Source organism: Pezoporus occidentalis, unplaced genomic scaffold (assembly GCF_034315485.1).
Source record: "Pezoporus occidentalis ecotype Australia unplaced genomic scaffold, CSIRO_AGI_Poc_V1 ctg199, whole genome shotgun sequence".
NCBI lineage: Eukaryota > Metazoa > Chordata > Aves > Psittaciformes > Psittacidae > Pezoporus > Pezoporus occidentalis.
In genome coordinates, this window is record NW_026913844.1 from 1,135,974 (window position 1) to 1,155,343 (window position 19,370).

Sequence of the window (19,370 nt, forward strand, 5' to 3'; positions counted from 1 at the left end):
GTCAAGATGTTGTTCGTGCCTGAACTATAAAAACCTGGAGTAACTGCAGAGCAGTTGCACCACATCTGTTCCATGTAAATAATACCAGGATGGTACTTCCTGCTCCTTGGGACTGAGCTTACTAGTCCTGCCACCCGTGGCCTGGGGAAAGAGTCCTTGGACAGAGCTTTGTTTGCCCAAGGAACCAAGAGCTGAGGTGCCTTAGCTCCTCTGTTTAACCCTAAACCAGTGACTCATGATGCACACTGGCACGCGGTGATGTCAGCAGTGAAGTCAGTAGAGCTGTGCTGACTTGGCACTGGCTGAAGGTTTGGCTCTTGTCTAAAAGCTGCCAGGCAATCTCAGTATGGGAATTGGAAGGCTGTCTTTGGAGGATGACAGCTTTTCTAAGCACCACATCCTCTTGAAATGGAAGTTTTGCCAGAGTGAGAGCTTAATAGAGAAATGGAAGCCTTGGCCCAGTATTCTCCCTCCCATCCCACGTAAAAGTGGAGAAGGAACAGTGCGTTCTGGACCCACGGAGAGCTGAGCCTGGTGTAAATCAGCCTTTGCTGCCATCAGAGGGCCAGATCCTTGGCTGGGACTGAGGGGATTGAGGTCAGTGCAGCATAGAGAGCTTACAGCACCAGGCGTTTCTGCTGCTGAGCAGTGAGCAATGACAGTGACAGAGGGGGGTTCAGATGCTGTTAATCAGCAGATCCAAAAATCCAATAAAGTCCTTGCAGTGATTGAGAGAGGAAATAACCATGTGTGTGAGCAAGAGAGAGGAGGGAGATGGACATCTTGGAGTCATTGAACGAGTCCTGTTCTTCCCAGGGCTTTGGGATGGGATAGGGTCGAGCTGGGTGTGAGGAAGGTCTCAGGGTCACTATAGATGAAACGAGCCCATCTTTACATCTTTATCCTTGTTTCCCGTGTGCAGGTAAGAGCTCGCTGTCTCCCTGCTTCCCGGGTGATCCAGGTTATTAAAAATGTGATAAGAATCGAGTCGGGAGCAAGGTTCTGCACGCACAAATGGGATGCAGAACAATATCACCACCAAAATCAATAAAGCTGGAAGGAGCTCAATAGCTGATGCAGAGTGCTGAATAGCAAAGCTGAAGTCTGCCGCTGTGGGCTGAGCAATTACTGGGAGCCACTCGCTGAAGTGAGACCACAGCATGGCAGGGCAGGGGAGTCTCGAGGGCTCACAGCTCCGCACATGAAGCAATATTTGCTTATGAGGCAGGCTGCTATGACACTAATGATCATAGAATCATAGACTGGTTTGGGTTGCTCCAACCCCCTGCCTTGAGCAGGGATGCCTCACACTAAACCATGTTGCCCAAGGCTCTGTCCAACCTGTCCTTGAACACTGCCAGGGATGGAGCATTCACAACCTCCCTGGGCAACCCATTCCAGTGCCTCACCATCCTCACAGCAAAGAACTTCTTCCTTATATCTAACCTGAACTTTCCCTGTTTTAAACCATTTACCCCTTGTCCTATTACTGCAGTCCCTGAAATGATCCCCTTCTTGGCTTGCCCTTTCCATGCAGACGTCCCCATCCTCTTCCCAGATTTGGGAGGGAGGATGTGATGGATGGCAGTAGTGAGGGAAGACCTTGGCCATCCTTTGCGGGGTCTAGTTTAGTTTGGGAGTGGATCGCTTAGGTGCAGATCTGGGAGGATACTTGATTAATGAGATGCTTATCTATGACTGCTGACTTTGATGCTTTGCATTGTAAGGCACGTTGTTAACCCACGTCTCTTCTAGGCTGAATTGTGCTGTCAGGTTTTTAATTGCCTGCCGTTTTTAGCTCTGCGCCTCAGTTTCCTCCTCTGTATTCAAGGCATAATAATTCCCTGGCAGGAGTCCCCAGGAGGCAAGGCAGCCCCCTCTGATGCTGATTTTGTACTCTGACACGCAGTGTGCTGTGGCAGTGTGAGGAGCAGTGTGCTGCTGTTGTGTTACAGGGAGGGAAACGGGGCAGGAGGGGGTCTCCATCAGAAACCCACCAGCACATTGCAGGAGCCCCATTGCCAGTGGGAGCTGAGGTGGGAGAGGACTGGTGGGTGCCGAGTCCCAGCTGGGATCAGCTGGCCTGTGATCTGAATGTGCAAGTCAAGAGGGTAAAGTGCTTGTACCTTATGGGTTTATGTTCCTAATGGAACAGAGAGTATAGCCTGTAAATCTCCTGATCCGTAACTCGCAGCTAGCGGTGCCAGAAAATCCAAGCTCATGGCTTTAAAATCATGAATTACAGGGCTTGGTTGTGTGGCTTTTATTAGCCAGCTTCTCCAAATAGTCTAAATGTTCAGGTCACTCCCTAGCTTTTGTGTGCTGCTGTAAAGTGAGAGTGCAGGTCGAGTGCTGCATGAAGCACAGAAACCCAAGAGTGATTTCATCCTCTAATAGCTCCTCCACTGCTGTCTCCCAGGGAACCCCTTTGTATTCAATTAGCTAATGTGTGCCTAGCACTTGGAAAATATAGAGTACTATAGAATTGCTAAGTGTTGTTATTTAACAGCACATATTTAGTGGTTGCAGCCCTGTATAGAAGTCAGAAAATCTACTCTGTAATTGCCTGGTGCTGCTGCAGAATTTGCTGTGATTTGAGCAAAGCCTGGGGATTTCTCTTCTCTGATTGATTAATTTTGGCTGCAGACCCTCTGGGCCTGCCTTCCCTGAGATCTCCTCCCACAGAATGATGGCTTTTGGTGGGTGCTTTAAAACAACAGGCTGAAAAGAGGGGTGAGAATTCAGACAGCCAGGATTTGTGTACCTGGAATTCACCTTGGCTTGATGCTTGATGGTCTTCTCTGTGCCCCAAGTTGGACCGGTTGGCATAAAGGAGCTGGGCTGAGATGGAAGGCAAAGTGCTGGTCAATCATTGCAATGATGGGAGGGGGGAAAAGGCATTGGCAGTGGAATAGGAGGTGATGAGGGAGAAGCTGTTTGCACCCATCTCTGTGCTTCACTCCTTGGGTTCACCAGGTATGTGTGCAGGCAGAGGAGGCCATAACAAGGTGCACCAGGGCTTGGAGTCCTCCTCTAGAAAGAACCTGCTGATAGGTGTGAGTTATTTTCCTAATGGCTGCTTGCTTGTATTGCCCTGGAAAGCCATCTTCTAGGCTACAAAAGCATCAGCCAGCAGTGCAGATAAGGAAGAGTAACTGCATGAGCCGAGGAGAAGAGAGGAAAGGCAGTTGTGAAACTACTCTGTGTAAGCAGTAGGCTCACCAGCTTTGTCTACCAGTCAAGGCAAGGTCGGGTATGAATGCCACAGTTGTGCCTAGCTTAGGCAAAAGCCAGCTTCAATGTCAAAGAAGAATCTAACACTGAATCCCCTTGTACCTGCTACAGAGCCATTCGAGTGTCTTCTCAAATCTGAGCAGTATTTCCCTACCTCAGTCTGGCCTTTGTCAAGGTAAATGCTTGCACACAAATACATGGTGAGAGAAGCCATCTGGGATCATCTCCAGAGCAGGGGTTTCCACCCCTTTTCCTGGCTGTGCTCATCTCTTGCCAGGCAGCATCAGAGGCTCAGCCAGCCCTTGCCATTGGGAGGGCAGGGTGGGAGGTTGGGCCAGGGCTGAGGATGGGAAATCAGCTGAATGGTGCAAGCCTTGAATGGTAAATGAGTTTGTTTGCAGTATGTGGGTTTGGAAATGTCAGGTGTGGTGAATGGCTGTGTAAGAAAGCTAAAAACAAATAGGGACAGAAGCTGAGCCGGCAGATACTGGAGTATCCGCATGCTCTCACCCCTTTGCCTTCCATAGCAAGCCTGACCTAACCAAATCTCTTATATCCCATTGCAAACAAAGCGTGTCCCTCAAGGATGGTTTATCTCCCTTCCACTGCATAGGCAGCTCATGGCTTGTTTCCTTGTTTCTGACCTGGGTCAGCAGAATGCTCTTGTGCATGTCCAATGGAAAAGCATTTAAAGATAGAGGGTTGAAGCGAGGGCAGAGGGAAGGGATAGGGAGTAATGAAGAGGAAGGGTTGTGTACCATCCATGTGTTAGAGGTGAATGCTTTATGAGCGTGACAACAACAGAAATGGGGTTTTCTGCAGCTGGAGGCTTGCCTAGAAAAAGACAGATATGGAGATTGTTGTCTGTAGAGAACAACCAAAACTTGCAAGGACAAGCAATGGGAGCTGGGAAAAAGCTGCTGTTAATATTGGAAGCAGAGCAGAGTTGACTCCAGATCTGCCTGTGGTTGTGTTGTCAGGCAGACCCTGACAGCTGCCTCCATCCTCGGCAGGGCACAGGCATTACCCCAGGGAAATGAGGCTGATGTGTGCGTGGGTCCCTCTGGAATAATGAGTGATCCAAGCCAGGGGCTGGGACTGACCCAGCGAGCTCGAGTAGAGTGGAGCTGTGGGTCCAGCTTTGTCAATGCTGTGTGACTGGGGTAGAGCGCACCTCTGCCTCAGTTTCCCCCATATGAAGTGGGGCTCATTCCCTCACCCAGGAGTTGCTAATATAAGAAGCAGAGTGTCACAAACCTGCCAGTAACTGAGCAACCTCAAAAGCTTAGAAATGCTTTGAAGGGAGAAAAGGCACTAATAAATAAAGGCACTGATTTCAGCTGCTTTGAGGTTGGGGCGGTCTGGCCTGAGATGGAAGCCTTGGACTGTGTGGCTGTTTCGATACACAACATCTCCTTTCCTTCTGCATATGATGAAGCCAAGAGGGCAATCAGGCAGCTGCTTGCATTGTCCCACACACAATTTGCCTCCCAGCTCTGGCCTAGGGGGGAAGTGGGGCTGAATATACCTCCTGCTGCTCTGCTTGCATCCAGGATCTCCTCAAGCCCAGGTTCTCATTAGCCATCTGCCCTCATTGCGTGGGTTGACAGGATGCTGTGGGTGAATGGATAACCTGTCAGGAAGGCAGGAGCATAATATCATTCAAATGAATCAATAGTTCGCAAGCAATTTCATGTTACCTAACGTTAATGCGGTTGTGTCCAAAACGCTCTTAAATCCTGTGCCTGATCGCATCCTCATGGGACATTGTTGTGCTGGAATAGTCTTGCAAGTCCATGTTTGAAAGATTTACAGGCATTATTCCTACATGCACCCGTGTGCAGGAAAGATAAAAAATGCCTTGACTTGCTGAAACCTCATAGTCCACAGAGCCAAAAGACATTCGTATTAGTGATGGAAGAGAATGGGCATCCAGCAGCTTCTGAAACTATCACTCCCACTTTCTCGCTCCGTTTTAGCAGTTAGCCAAAGAGAGATTAGTGAGGAAGGCACCATTATTTCCTGCTAATAGGACAAGAAAGGCTGGACTTTCCTCCAGGACACTGGCTTTGTCGTGTAACTGCTTCCATTGATGCGAGTAGCAAAATAGAGCTTGTTTGGGGATGTTTTTATCCTCTTTTATACAGTCATTTCTATACATCTTACCACATTGCTCTTCAGAAATGCAAGAGGATGAGCTGCATTCCAGAGCCCACAGCCAAAGCAACTTCCCACAGGGCATTAGGATGTTCCGCAAGTGGCATCTCTTCCTGGTACCCGATGGCAGAAAGGAGCAGCGCAGTGTTGCCTTGTGGGGAGGAACTGCTTTGATTTAGCAGCTTAAACTTGGCGTCACTGAATTGGACACGGTGGTGGGAGAGCTCACTGCTGCACTAATGATTGCTGCCCAGGCTCTTGGAGGAGATAGATAATAGTAAAGGACATTAGCTTCTCTCCAGACATGGAACTCCACAGTCTGGTCATCTTGGTGGCCTGGGCATCCCTCCTGCCCTAGGTTTGGGTGAAGAGCCATGGCCTGTGTCTTCCCACTGGTGTTCTCAGCCATAGCAATAGTCAGGCACAGCAGTGTTTTCATGGTGAACACAGCATGGATTATTTTCTGGGAGTGCCTTGGAGAAAGCGTTGCTTGGGAAGTATAAATCTACACCGGAGCTTTGTGCTCTGGATCTGCCACCATAAACCTGACCACCTCTGAGTGGTTATGGCAGGTTACTGGCTTCACCTGCAAAATCTCCTCCTCCTCCTTGCCTCTGCTGCAACCTCTGTGTAGTGGGGAACCTCCTGTCAGGAGAGCTGGTTAATAAGGAATAGCCCCACAGTCAGGCATGGTTAGCAGGCATCACGGTATCCAGTGGTTTTGAAGCTTTTGGTGCCCGTTTTCTTCCCTAATCCCGTTTTCTGTTTGGGGTTGTTGTAGGAGTTTTCCCTCCAGCGCCTGGACAACCTGCTCGACGACCGAGTCAACATCCTGGGGTTTTCCATTTTCAACCAGTCTCATGCTTTCTTCCAAGAGTTTGTCCAGAGCCTCAACCAGTCCTGGCAGGAGAATTGTGATCACGCTCCTTTCACTGGGCCAGCAGTAAGTAAAATTCATTCCCATTGCCTCCCTGAGCTGGAAGTTGCCATAGGCCAACAGGAAAACCTTGGGAAAAGAGCTGGTTCAGAGCAGGCAATGCAGTGTGAAGACCATGTGAAGAGACAGAAACTCTGGTCTTAAATGTATGGTTTCAACTACTTATTCAACCCCTGTGCTAAAGAGCTGGGGCGCATCACCAGGCTGCTGTCATGCTGCTGTGCCTTGGATTGGCCTTTGTGGTGGTTGGTCTTGGGGAGATGGTGGTCCAGGATTGGGAAGGATGAACTGGACAGAACTGCTTAGTTAAGTAGGTAGGAGAGGACTTCAAGTGTTGAGCATCCCTATCTGGGGAATACTAAAGTGATCCTGAAAGTCTGCAGCCTTCCAGAAGGGACCCTGGGGAGACGTGTGGGTATAGAGCTTTAGAGGGCTTGTCTGTGCTTGAGTGGCTGTTCAGCTTTAAATTAAAGCCTCGTCTTAATTTGGATTATATTTAAATGTGTGTGCAGGGGGTGATGCAGCCCTGTTTCAGTGTTTCCCTTGTGAAATCTGTCCCTGTCTGTGTATTTTATCTCTAGGAAAATGGTTTGTGGAAGAGGGAGTCTGGATGCAAATAGGATAAAAAGGGCTGGGTTTAGGCAGATGCCAAGGGGCTGGGTTAAGTTAGATGCTCCCTGATGAGCGTGCAGATCAGCACCGAGATCTTCCCTGGGGACTCTTTATAACTGGGAAGGTTGCAGAGCAGATTTGCTAACTCTGGGATGCAGGGGGTCATGGTTGGAGCTGGGGGAGAGCGGAGAGAGAAAATGCCATCAGTGGAACCATTTGCATTGCTTTTAATGACTTCATAGTCCCCTTAACAAGCTGAGGGAGCTGTCTGAAGCTGAAAACCTCCTTATCACCACAGAAGTGATATTAAACAGGCAAAATAAGGAGCTTTCTGCCCTTTGTGTCTCTGTATTGTTGGCTTGCCATGGAGCTCAGGTCACAGTTAATACGTGCCTGGGACCATCCTGCTTTCCCTGCTCCCAGCCCTGCTGTGCAGATATGACTGCAGCGAGCTTGCTGTCTGCCCTGCTAAATCTCTATAGGGTTGCTACCAGGAAGCTTCCTATTTGGATGACAGTTGCAGGGGCTGTTTGGAGTCATTAAAAATAAATTTCCTTTTATTAGTACAAACAGAAGACAGTAGAAACTGGAGCGATGGGGGAATAACTCATCTCATTGTGCCTTCCTTACCCTGTGTTGTCTTGAACCACGAGCAAAATGAGGTGGAAGGATGCAGGAGTGTGCCCCATTGCAGCACTTTCTTTAAGGAATGAAGGAGTTTGGAGCTGAATGGAGCTGTCTGGTTTGTGAGCCTGAGCCTAAATCACCCGTCAGTGTAATATTAAGTCAGCTGCATGCTCCTTTCAGTCATTCATAAAGTGTAATCAGGCATACAGCAGGCTTCCTCCTGGGCCAGGGAGGACATGTCTGGAGGCAGGGGGCTTGGCCACGCTGCATTGCCCTGATCTAAACACTTCCAGCCCTGCTGTCCTTATGGGACCTGCCCTGAGGGCTGTGGTGGCTTCCCAAGCATTCACTCTGTGGCTGCTCTTGCCTGTGATGGGTAGTTCCCCTTGTGCTACTGGTGCTCAGTGCCCCAGAGGGACTGTAATCCTTGTCATACAAATGGGGAAGTGAGGCATGGAAGTGACTTTTCCCATCATCTCAGAGCCAGGCAGTCTATTGGAAAATGGGTTCAGCTCTCCTCAGCCCTAGTGCAGAGCCTTAACCAAAAGGTGATGTCTTTCTGATGATGTGAAGGTTCACTCTCTGTTTGTAGCAAAGCTCCATCACCAATATGCCATGTCCCAGGTAATGGGAAAAGGGCCTGGCCCTGGGTGGTGGTGATGGTGCAGGTCGGAGGTTAAGTCAAATATTCCCTGGCAGGGAATGTGTTTCCTCCCCTGTGCTGCAAGGGAAGCCCAGTACCATTTTCCCATGCATTGTCTCTGCTGTTGGAAATCTGGCAGTTTGCACCTCTCTCTATGAGAACGTCCCCTTTTAGTCCTGAGAAGCAGATATCTTGTGGAATAACTCATACTAAAGGGATAAAAAGGGAGCTCAACAGCTGGAAGTGACAGGAGGGAGGTTTCCTGTAAGCTGCAAAATCCCAGGGCTTTCTTGCTAGAGCTGAGGAAGCATCTGAAGAAGGAGGAGGGAGCTGCTTGCTCTAATGCTATTCTCATTAATCACACTGCAAAGAAAGGAAATCAGAGAAAATCATTCAAATTACAGATGGCTAGATTAGGTAATTAGGATTTAGGCTAAAACAGATGTTTGTAATTAAGTGTTTATGTCACTGAATAAAATCCAGATTGTAAAGTCTATTTCACAGGATTTAAATGGTTTCAATTCTCTGTTACGTTTGGGGGCAAAGATACAGATGATAACGTTCCAGGAAGAAAGGGACAAAACCCCCACGTGGCAAACCCCAGGCTGGCCAAGCCTGTTCCTGTTTCCCTGGAGATCAGTTTACCTTTAAGCATGGCCTTTACGTGGGAGATTTCTGTCAATATGAAGTGAGATCTTCCAGTTAACCGTGTCTTACCTGCTGTTAGTTTAGAGGGGTAGATCCGGTGTAGTTTACCCAGGGAGAGCTCAGGCAGGGTCCCTGCTCCTGAGGTGCAGGGCATCTGATAGCGTTGGATGTCTTGCAGACGCTGGTCAGAATGGTCCTGCCAGCTGATGCGTGCAGGGCTGGAGATGGGTTTCCTGACCCTTTCTAGCTGGGGGCTTGTTCCCAAGGCCTTGTGCCACTGTATACCTTAGCTCTCGGGTACAGCCCCCAGGCTCCCTTTTCTGGAGCCTTGTTGTGATGAGGCATCCATCAGGTGGCAATTTTTATCAGCAACTTTCATTGTCAAGAAATAGGCTTAAAGGATAGAGGGAAGTCTCTCGAGACCCATGAATCTTGGAGTGGAGGACCACTGCTGAGCTTACCAAGTCTTTCACATGCAGCCTGTCGCAGAGCTCTTACATTGCAGAGATGGCACAAACCCAACAGGGACCTGTGCAAATCAGACGATGCACGCAAGGAACAGAATCAATTTGTTAACAGGCAAATTGGCTTTTTGTGACAGAGTGACAAAGCTGTGGTTTAAAATGAGAGCATAAAAGTAGTGAGAGATTTTATAGGTGACATGAAGAACAATGTACACAAGAGCAGTGACGGATCCATTTGCTGAGTCTGCGCAGAAGCAGTTCAAAAGGTGCTGCCTCCATCCCTCTTTTCACTCCTCCGCTGAAGGTAATGGTCCCAAAGCATGAGAGACCATGTGGTTAAAATGCCCCAGTCCTCATGTGAACCTTCAGGGCTGCAGGAGATGGCTTCAAGCAGTGAGCTTGTGTTAACCAGTTAACCTTCTGATAAGACCTACAGAAGCCAGAGAGGCCTCTTCTGAGCTGCTGCCCTCCAATGCTATCTAATTGTGAATGGTTTCCTCCACACAGCCTGCATCCCAAATTACCTTGCTGTGTTGAATATGATCTATGCGAGCTACTGATTGAATAGTGGCAGAGGAAGATGGCCATTAGGTGGGTGGTGCAGGGCAACACAGCAAACGCTGCATTGGGTTGAGATGAGAGACTAATGGGAGAGAGGCCACACTTGTGATGGGGCTGCAGGTGGCAGTGGAGCAGGATGATCCCACACCAGTGACCATGGGAAGATATGGAGTGCCCTAGAGGATTTTGATACTGGAGGAGAGAGGAGGGAATGAACCTCTTCCCTAGGTCTGAGTCCTCGTGGCTGTTCAAGAGGTATTGAAGGGGGAATCAAGGTAAGTGCATGGGTCTGTCTTGCATGTTGCTGTGCTGCCAGGCTCCCATGCATCCAAGTGTCTTGCTTCAGGGCCGCAAAATTGGGAAGCTGATGTAGGAACCTGGTTCTGAGCTGAAAGGGGCAGGGAATGTCTGGCATAAATGATAAGCAGCATTAGGAATGGAAATGTGGTGCTTCTGAGGAAAGCTGTGATTTTCCTTTAAGGAAGGAAAGGGGGATGTTGGGGTATATTGAGGATGTGGGAGGAATTCCCATTCCCAACACAGAGGACTTGATCCTGTGTATTCCAACCCTCTCCCTAATCCCTAAATTGTTTGAAATCATAAGGGGGCTGCCAGAAATCCTAACAAATTGAGGCTTAGGAGTAAAATATCCTAATCAATAATGTCAAATGCTTCACTAAGATATACAAGCCTCTTGCTCACCAGCTAATAAGAGATCATTAACTGCTCATGGCAAATGGAAATGAAAACCCAACAGCAGACAATTAAAAATGCTGGGCCAATGTTCTCATTTGGTATGAGATGATGAAACTTTGGGGTCACAGGGATTGCATTTGCTCTCATAACAGTTCTGGTTGGCCAGCCGGTGTTATCATGGTTCCTGATTGAGGGAAAGCAATTGCTGATTGTATATGGCGTCTGTAACCTGAATGGGATTCAGTCCACATGAAGCTGGAGAGCTTCATGGAACAGGGGCTGAGGACAGGACAGGCTGAAAAGGTCCTATTAGAAAAAGAATCTGTATTAAAGGTAAAAAAAGAAAGGTAGGGAGAAGAATGGATCAGCTCCTTTAAGAAGCTCTGGAAAATGCTTCCCAGGAGGAGAATGTTTAGGTCAGATGGGAATAGTAAGCAGAAACCCTTAGCAGACTTGCCTGTGGAAGAAGTGCAGGAGAGTGGCTTGCTGCCATTGCAAAGGGACCTGTGGTGTCTCATAGCTGAGGGAGGATAGGAAACAGGATGCTCAAACTGGAGCATTGGCTTCCCACTCTACCATTAAGTCACTGTGTGTCCTCAGGCTGCTCAGGCTCCTCTGATTTACAGTTTATCTCCTGCAAAATAGCTGTGATAAAACTTCATAGCTCTGCAGCCAGTCAATTCTTATTGTTAGCAGCAAGTTCTTGACATATATGACCAAAGGTGCTGCCTGTTGTGTGGGAGGCAGGTCAGATGCAAGACTGACAGATGCCAGCCAAGTCGTTCAGTGCTCACTGAAGAGTTCCCTAAATGCTATTTGTGTAAAACAGGCTAAAATGATGCACGTAGGAAGAATGCGATAGAGCAAATGTGAGCCTGTACCGGGGTTGATTAAGTGAGAGGTTAGAGCTGGCGTTTGGGGTTTTGCTAGCATTAGGCTGAAGTCATGCCTTGTAACTCATGCAGCTTGCACATTCCAAGGCATCGTGCTCCTTGTCAGCTGCCTAATCCCGGGCCATTGTAGTCAATGAGGTCTTGCCACTACTTGAGTAAGATCAAGCAGGGTTAAGTCTGGCTCACTCCGTTCCAATTAGTAATGCAGTCGAAGCCAAAGGTTCCTTGGGGTGAATGAACTGGGCAAGATTGTTCCTGCAGGGCCACTGGCAGAAGTGAATAAACCTTATCAGGCTTTGGGAGGAATAGAGGACACAGATACCACCGAAGTGCTGCAAGCCACAGGCAGGGAAAGATGGGGGAAAGGAGCCCCACGCTAGAGATTGAACCTGTTGCCAGGAGCTGGGATGGTAAGAGGATGCTCTTGGAAAACATAGCCTTGATATAATGAGCTGCAACAACTTAATTCCAGCAGAGTCTGGAGGTGACAATAATTAGAAGCGAAATCTTCGTCACAACATTGAACTTGAGAGAGCAAATGGCTGATTAGTACCTAGATCAAAAAGCATCAAAACGTTTGTGCATGGGCGAACAACACAGCTTGTGAGGCTTGATGGACAAAGAAATCTGACTGAAGGCAAACAAAGCACAAATGAGGAGGAGAGGGGATGAACTCTGTGATTCTGAACATTGCTTCAGCAGAGTCATTACAGAGCAGGTAACAGCCAGCAGGGAAGTGGAGGCTGTTTCAAAGACCTAGATGGTCTCTACAGGGTCTGAAAGCCAGGAGGCTGTTGCTTAACAAGTAAATCTAGCAAAACCTCATTTCCTGTGGATCTGCCTTTCAAAGGAGGATTCTTTGGTGCCTAATGAAGGCTGGAGCAGCAGTCATCCCTCCTTCTGTAGGTGTAGGCGCAGGATCTTTATTCTGTCCAGCTGCCTACATATGAACTTCATAAACCTGATGCTCTCAAGTGTGTTCCCCCTTGGCCAGCAGTTTGATCAGCAGCCACCAAAGCAGCAGAAAACACACCTTGATTTGGGAGGCTTAGTTGCTTTAGGAAAGTGAGGTAGAAAAGAATGGGAAACGATAGGGACAAAAGGTGATAGTGATGAAAGAAACCCTGAGAAACAAGCAAGCAGAGATAGAAAGGGTAAGGAATCGAGCAAGAAGAGAAGGAGAAATAAAACAGACTGGCAGTGGGACTGGCAAAGGGATTACTCTTGCCCTAGCGATGCTCACAGAGGCACAGCAGTTCAGGGATGCCATTGCTTTTGTTCTCCTTGCCCTCGGATGGGTGCAGGATGTTGCTGGAACATAATGATGGGCAAGCAGGGCTTCCTGTCCTCATGGGGGGGACAAGCATTTTGCCCCTTTCTGATCCCATCGAAGGCTGTGGATAGAGCCACAAGGTCCCGAACGCGCTCAGTTTTTGTCTTCCCATCTCAGCTCCTTCTCTTTGCCCGCAGCTCTCCTCGGCCCTGCTGTTCGACGCTGTGTATGCTGTGGTGACCGCCGTGCAGGAGCTGAACCGGAGCCAGGAGATCGGGGTGAAGCCCCTGTCCTGTGGGTCTGCCCAGATCTGGCAGCACGGCACCAGCCTGATGAACTACCTGAGAATGGTGAGAAGGGACTGACGCTCGGGGCGTCGGGAGCTAGCGCTCGTGGCTGCCAGAAGGAAGGATGGATGTGTGTGTGTGTGTGTGTACATGCTGGTGTTGGCACGGTTCTCAAGCACAGAGTGCCGGTTTGTTTGAAGGTAGCTCTGGGAAGGAAAAGAGAGATCTGAGGGCTGGTTTGTCACCGGCCTTGGAACAACATGAAACGTGCCGTTTTCCAGGTTTTGCTGCAGAAAAGCCGGAATTCAGTGAAGGGTTTTTTAAAGCACAAATGTTTCTGAGTTATTTGAGCTGTGTTTTGAGTGAACTTGGACTGATGTAAGGTCATGCGGTACAATTGCTTAGAGCTCAGTGGCGTGATGTGAGTTTGCCTATAATGGGGTTTGGGCTCCTTTGAACCCGAAAGCGGGGTTGCTGGAACTGGTCAAGCCTAGTTCTGTCATGAGAACAGATAATGAAGTTTCAGCCTTCTGCAGTAGTTGGAGTTTCTCAATACGGTTCCTTGGAGCTGAGCTGGACCACGCAGCAGGAGCGTGTTTCCTGAGTCTGTTTGGGATGCAGCTGAAATGTCGTGAGATGGGGAAATTCAATGAGACATTTCTTTCCTCCAAGGGAAAGCTCCACTGAAATTGAACCTTGCACCACTCTGGTCCATGCCTGCCAACTGTGCTTTAAATCTCACCTTTAGTCCAAGGCAACTAAATCCTCCAGCTTCCCTTGGCTCTGTAGCTTGCTCTTCTTCCTGAAGAGGTGCTCCAGCAGCAAGCAGGCGGTGGTTAATCTGCACAGTGAGGCTAGACACTCATCCTGGCTCTGTTGCAATGCGCTCTTGTGTTAAATGCCATCCTGATCCTGTGAAACAGCACATAATGGTTTGTGGAGGAATCCCCAGCCAGAGATTCAATGTGAGATAGTGAAGAGCTCATGCCTGCTGCAGTGTTAGCCTTGGGATGGAGGGAGGGAGGCAGTGAGGGGCTGCAGTGGTGAGATGTGGGGAGCCGTGCACCTCATGCTGCTGATGCTCCTGCTCCCCTCCATCTTTTTGCTACCCTTGCCAGACTCCAAAAGCCACTAGGATTGAGACACAAGGGTTGCATTGCTGTAGGTGCTAGGAGGATGGATGGCTGGTGCATGGGGCCTCTGGCTCTGCTGCAGGCAGTGGGGTGAGCTGCCTCGATGGGCGCTGTAACTCATTCTCTCTTGGACAGGTAGAATTGGAAGGTCTCACCGGCCACATCGAATTCAACAGCAAAGGCCAGAGGTCCAACTATGCCCTGAAGATCCTGCAGCACACACGCAGCGGCTTCCGGCAGGTGAGAGCTGCGCTGGGGATGGTCTGTGTGTAGCGTGGTGTGCATGTTGCAGTGGGTTAGCAAACAAACCATGTTTCACTTCATCGAGAACGTGGTTTGAGATGATTCAGATTTGTCTTTATCTATCAGGCCCCTGAGGTGGTGATTTTAGAGCCAGTATCTGTCCTGTCACAGTAACCCTTCTGTGCAGGAGATAATTCACAGCATCAGGGGTGTGCCAGGTACAAGCTCACACTCAAGACTCTTTAGTTTGTGGAAACACGTGTACCCAGAATTATTTGAATGAGTTAAAATGAGAATTTGCCATGAAATGGGCAATAAAGGGTACTATGAACCTTTCCAAACAACTCCTTCTGGGAAGAAAGGCGAAGGGGGCAATCGCATCTCAGGAGCTCCCCACCATCTCTCCCCAGGGTGCAGGAGGAAGCGTGACATAATTTACCTCTTGGTTTATAGTGCGTGTTCCTCTGTAATGGGTTTGCTTAGCTCAGGCTCTCCTTTGCTTCTTGTCTCAGTGCTCATAGAGTCCTTAAGCATTGGTCCTTTTTTTCTGCTTATTGCCTTCTTTCTGTCCAAGGGATGTTTTCTGGCTTCAGCTAAGGTTAAGGATGACCTTGTGGAGCCATAGATATCAGACTGGTGAGATAGCATCACACAAGCCCAAGGAATTCAGGTTTTACTGGTAAATGCAAACCTCATTCAGGGAAAGAAATGGAAGTTGCAGGAAAAGGGTTTTCATCTGGTTTATTTCCCTGCTGACAGCTCCACACCTGCCCTTTTCTCAGAGATTGCCACTTCTCCCACATGCTGACAGAGAACAAAAGCTGTTGTATCTTACCCCACACCAACAGAGCATCCTGGTCTGGCAACCATGAACTGTAGCCTTGGCAAGGATGTTGCCTGCCAATTCTTACCTGTCAAGTGACAGTCCAGCTTTGATGCTGCCTTTAGCTGAGTGAGCAGGAGACCACGATGGCATTTTCCCCACAGTAAGATAGCACCAATGCCCTTTTAATCATTTCCCCAACCCATCGTTCTCTGAGCAAAAGTGACAGATCCAAGCCCATCTGCATTAATAAGAGCACGCACTTGGCTAGAGCAAAGCAAGCAAATGCTGTAGGATTCATATGACAGCTATGGTTTTGATGTGTTTAAATGTGGCAGGGTGTTCACATTCAACACACAGGTCCTCCTGTAGCAGTGCTTCCCCCAGAGCTGCACAGAGAGCTCTGAGTGCAGCCTAATCCACCCTGAGACACGAGTCTCAGCTCTGCTCCCCAAACCCAGTCTGACAAGAGAAAACCTATTTAGACCTATTGTAAGAGCTCGGTAAATAAGCAGCTGTATGTTTCAGAGGTACCCAGGGGGCTCGTGTGACTGATAGCAGTGCCAGGAGGGGTGTCGGGGCCCCTCAGAGGCTGCAAGTTGATCATGACGTGCCCAACTGGGAAAGGAATCCCTGGCCAGAGCTCCCCTCTTGGTTCCCACAAAGGGAAGCCAAATGCCGCTCTGCTGTGCCATAGGTGGTTATTTTCTTCTCACCAGCTTGGCTCCTTGTAAGAAAAATAACTAAATAAATCATAAGAAATCATTTAATTAAACCTGCTATGAGGGGAGCAGGGTAAGGAACAGACGTGCACATCCTGGAGACAGTTCTGTTCCCAAGGGTTATTATATTAACTCATTTGCTCAGGGTCTTGTTTGAAACACTTCTATTCCCTCCTTAGTTTTAATCAAGCTCACGCTCTCTGCCCATTTCTCTCTTTCCATCTCTCTCTTTCTCTCTCCTTCCATCTATCGAAGCCACAGGGACTTCCAGCTCATCAGCTTTGATAGAGAATTCACTGAATTTGGAAGCTGATCCAGCCAGCAAACAAATTAGAAGCACTTAGATTTTCTAACTTGCTGTTGCTTTTGGGCAAGGAGAGACAGGGCTTTTTGACATCCAATTTTTAATACATTTATGTAACGCACCAAACGTGCCTTCTCCTGATTTAGCTTAACTAGTGGAAATTTTTCCACAGCCATATGAGAGCTGCTCTCTGTTCATAGGATGTGCAATAAAGCACGGGCTCATTAACGTGCTGGTGATCCGTAGATCTGAGGAGGTCTCAGTTGGGAAATGTCATCTTTTTATTTCCTGCCTTTCTTTGCCCCTTTAAGAAACACTGCAGCCCAGAAACCTCCGCTTTCAGTGCGGTGATGTGCAGTAAACCAGGAGCGCTAAGGCTTGGCAGCTTCACAGGAGAAGGGAAAGAAGAGGAGCCGTCATTTAGACGGCCCCAGGGAAGGCATCTGTGCAGAGGGGAGGCAAGGAAAGCTGCTGACAGGGCTGGAGCCCCACCATGGACACGTTGTCCACAGCTCTGCCTGTGACCCCTGGCTCTCACTTGGTCCTTGGGGCAGCCAATTAGTCACCTTTTAGCGCAGTGCTCTGCTGGTGTCCCAAGACAGAGCAGTGGGAGTGATGAGGGCGTCTAATCACTATGGTGGTGGCATGCAGATGAGATACCAGCCGATAGCTCTGAGGCCCTCAGCAGTCCCCATCACATCAAACCTTTTTAACTTAGAAGCGGCTAATCAGCCTCAATGGGACTTGTTTCTCTTTAGCTGTAACCCCCACCAAGAGTTCAGGGACAGACCCTGCCAAGGGTCAAGTGTCTTTTGCCCCCCCTCCCAGGACCCGATGAACTCGGAGTGTGGCACCATCAGTCCTGCCTGGGCTATGTCAGGTGTCAATCATGTTGTCTGAAGGGGATGTCTGGGGAGGTTGAGCATCATGGGGACTGCTGCGTGGTCACTGGTGGGTTGTGTGCATGTCTCGTGGTTGTACACGTGGTGCTCTCTGTGTCCCGTGCTAACTCCTGTGGGGGAAGCTTTTGCCTGGTTGTGTCCTTCAGGAATGCCAACCACACGGTAGGCCTGTGCAGTGTCCTCTGAAGGCTTTCTTGCAGTTGTTTTATTCCCTTTTCCCTCCGCAGAGCTCCCAAATTCCTCCCTCTTCAGGCCAACAAATGCACCAGGTACCTACTTAACTGTACCTTCTCCTGGCACAGTAGCTTTCCTGTTAGCGTTGACAAGGTTCTCCAAACACAGATTTGATGAGAGCTGATAGTGTTTTGCACTGCTGCCTTTTCCTGTGGACATGAGAAAGGAGAGGTGAGGAATGCAAGCTGTGGGACAGTGCTTGCTAATCAGAGCCCTAAAGGTATCTGTGCTTGTCGCAGTGGTGGTCTCCTGCCTGTTTGAACACGCCTGTATTCAGGGCTGGCTTTACCTTAACTTTTAGCTGGGGAGCGAGGATGGTGAGTACCTGTGGTGCCTCTGAAGCTCTTGCTATGTCATCACTCCTTGCCATCAGCTGCCGTTCAGGCCTGCGGGGCACTGAGCTGAAGACTTCATTAAAATCATTAGTTTGAGCAGTATTTTGTCATCTCATGCCACGAGGAACTTGAAAGCCCGGCGTCATTAACGTGGCGGTGTCTGAACAGGGGAGCTGAAGGATTGAAGGAGTGAGGCGGGAATACCCCGCTTGCATCTTGTTAGCCGCTGGTGATGAGAGATCCTTTCAGTGTCACTGATCATGATAACACCTTTTGCAGAGCAACTAAATTGAGGCACCTTTCCTGCCTGTGGGGATGGGGCAGTGTCATGAGCAATGGCACTTGTGTGCTTATTCCAGGCTCAAGGCTTTTTGGGCTGGGTTGCTCTGGAACTGTGTGTTAGCTCCCTGCCTGTGGTAAGGACATACAACAAGTCAGACCTGAGATGCTGGCAGGCATCCCGGGCAGGGCAGGCAGAGGGGGCTGGCTCTCCTTCTGGCCCTGTAAGGACATCGAGGGGACTTTCCCCATCCCAGCCACAAGCTGTCGTCTGTCACCAGGTTGGATAATCCCTCTCACAAATGTATGGAGCTCCAGTTTGCAGCAAGGCGGTTGTGTTGCCCTCGTTGCTCTTCTGGGAAAGGTATGCCATCACTGAAGCTCCCCTGATCATTAGAAACCCTCTTCCAGTTTTCAGCCTGTTTATTTCTGGCTGGTTTATATCTGTTTATTTTTGTGCCAGCGCTATCATTTTAGCTACAAAAGCTGTTCTACCTCTTTGCGATGGGCCTCCTCCACCTGCTGTATTTATACAGACCAATCATATCTGCTACTAAAAAATCCCAAGTCCTAAAAATTCTTAAGTCCTAGTCCAGTGCCTTAACAACAGGATCATCTTATCCACGGCCGTGTAGAGCACTTGATTGTTTCCTCATGCATTTTGCAGGTGAATGTGTTTTGTCTTTTTCAGAGGCTTTTTATCCATCGATAGAGATGATTAAAATCACCTTGACATCCATCTTGCAAGAGAGGAAGAGATCTGATGATCCCAGACATCCTGACACATTACACTTCAGAAGGAGCAAACAGCATGAGGACTCAATTAGTGGCTTTAGCATACTGTGAGGGGGACAGTGGTGAGCCGGAACAAGCCAGGATGGGCTTGAAGTACCCCAGCACCTTGGGAGTGTTTGGCTTTGGCGCTGTATTAAGAGCGAGGTCAAACCCACCGCACTGTCGGAGGGGGGGAGGCAGTCAATTAGTCTCAGTGTGCCAGCAGGGGAGGGACAAATTTGGGAGCAGGGCGGGCTGTTAACGTTAGTGAATCTGTCAGTAATCTCTGGTTGAGGAATCTAGGCAAATGCTTATGACTGATCACTCAGAGAGGAGATTGCTGCAGCGGGTCCGTTGTTCAGCAGTCACAGCAAGAGGAAAGCACCTTTCTGCCAGGATGAATTCCTCCTCTCGCTGATGCAGACCCTGCACAGGCTAGTTAAACCTGTGCTTCAAGGACTCCCTGGCCATGAAGTGCATGGTAAATCTCCCAGTTTGGGACAGTTGCTCCTAGAGATGAGTCCTGAGCTACAGCACTGCTGTGATGCCATGAGCTTGGTGGTAGTAAAGTCACAACAAGCTGTCAAGA

At 49.0% G+C, this 19,370-nt stretch overlaps 1 protein-coding gene across 3 annotated transcripts in view; it reads left to right on the forward strand.

Moving 5' to 3' along the window:
• The window catches only part of GRIK4 (glutamate ionotropic receptor kainate type subunit 4), a 179,186-nt gene that overhangs the window by 132,299 nt on the left and 27,517 nt on the right, over window positions 1-19,370 (forward strand). For all 3 annotated transcript variants that reach the window (XR_009964551.1, XM_062617643.1, XM_062617642.1), the window contains exons 8-10: window positions 6,173-6,334; window positions 12,943-13,095; window positions 14,301-14,405. Coding sequence is in view for 2 of the 3 variants with exons in the window: in XM_062617643.1 (XP_062473627.1) it covers window positions 6,173-6,334; window positions 12,943-13,095; window positions 14,301-14,405 (420 nt within the window). In the remaining variant the exon portion in view is untranslated. The remainder of the gene's footprint in view (window positions 1-6,172; window positions 6,335-12,942; window positions 13,096-14,300; window positions 14,406-19,370) is intronic.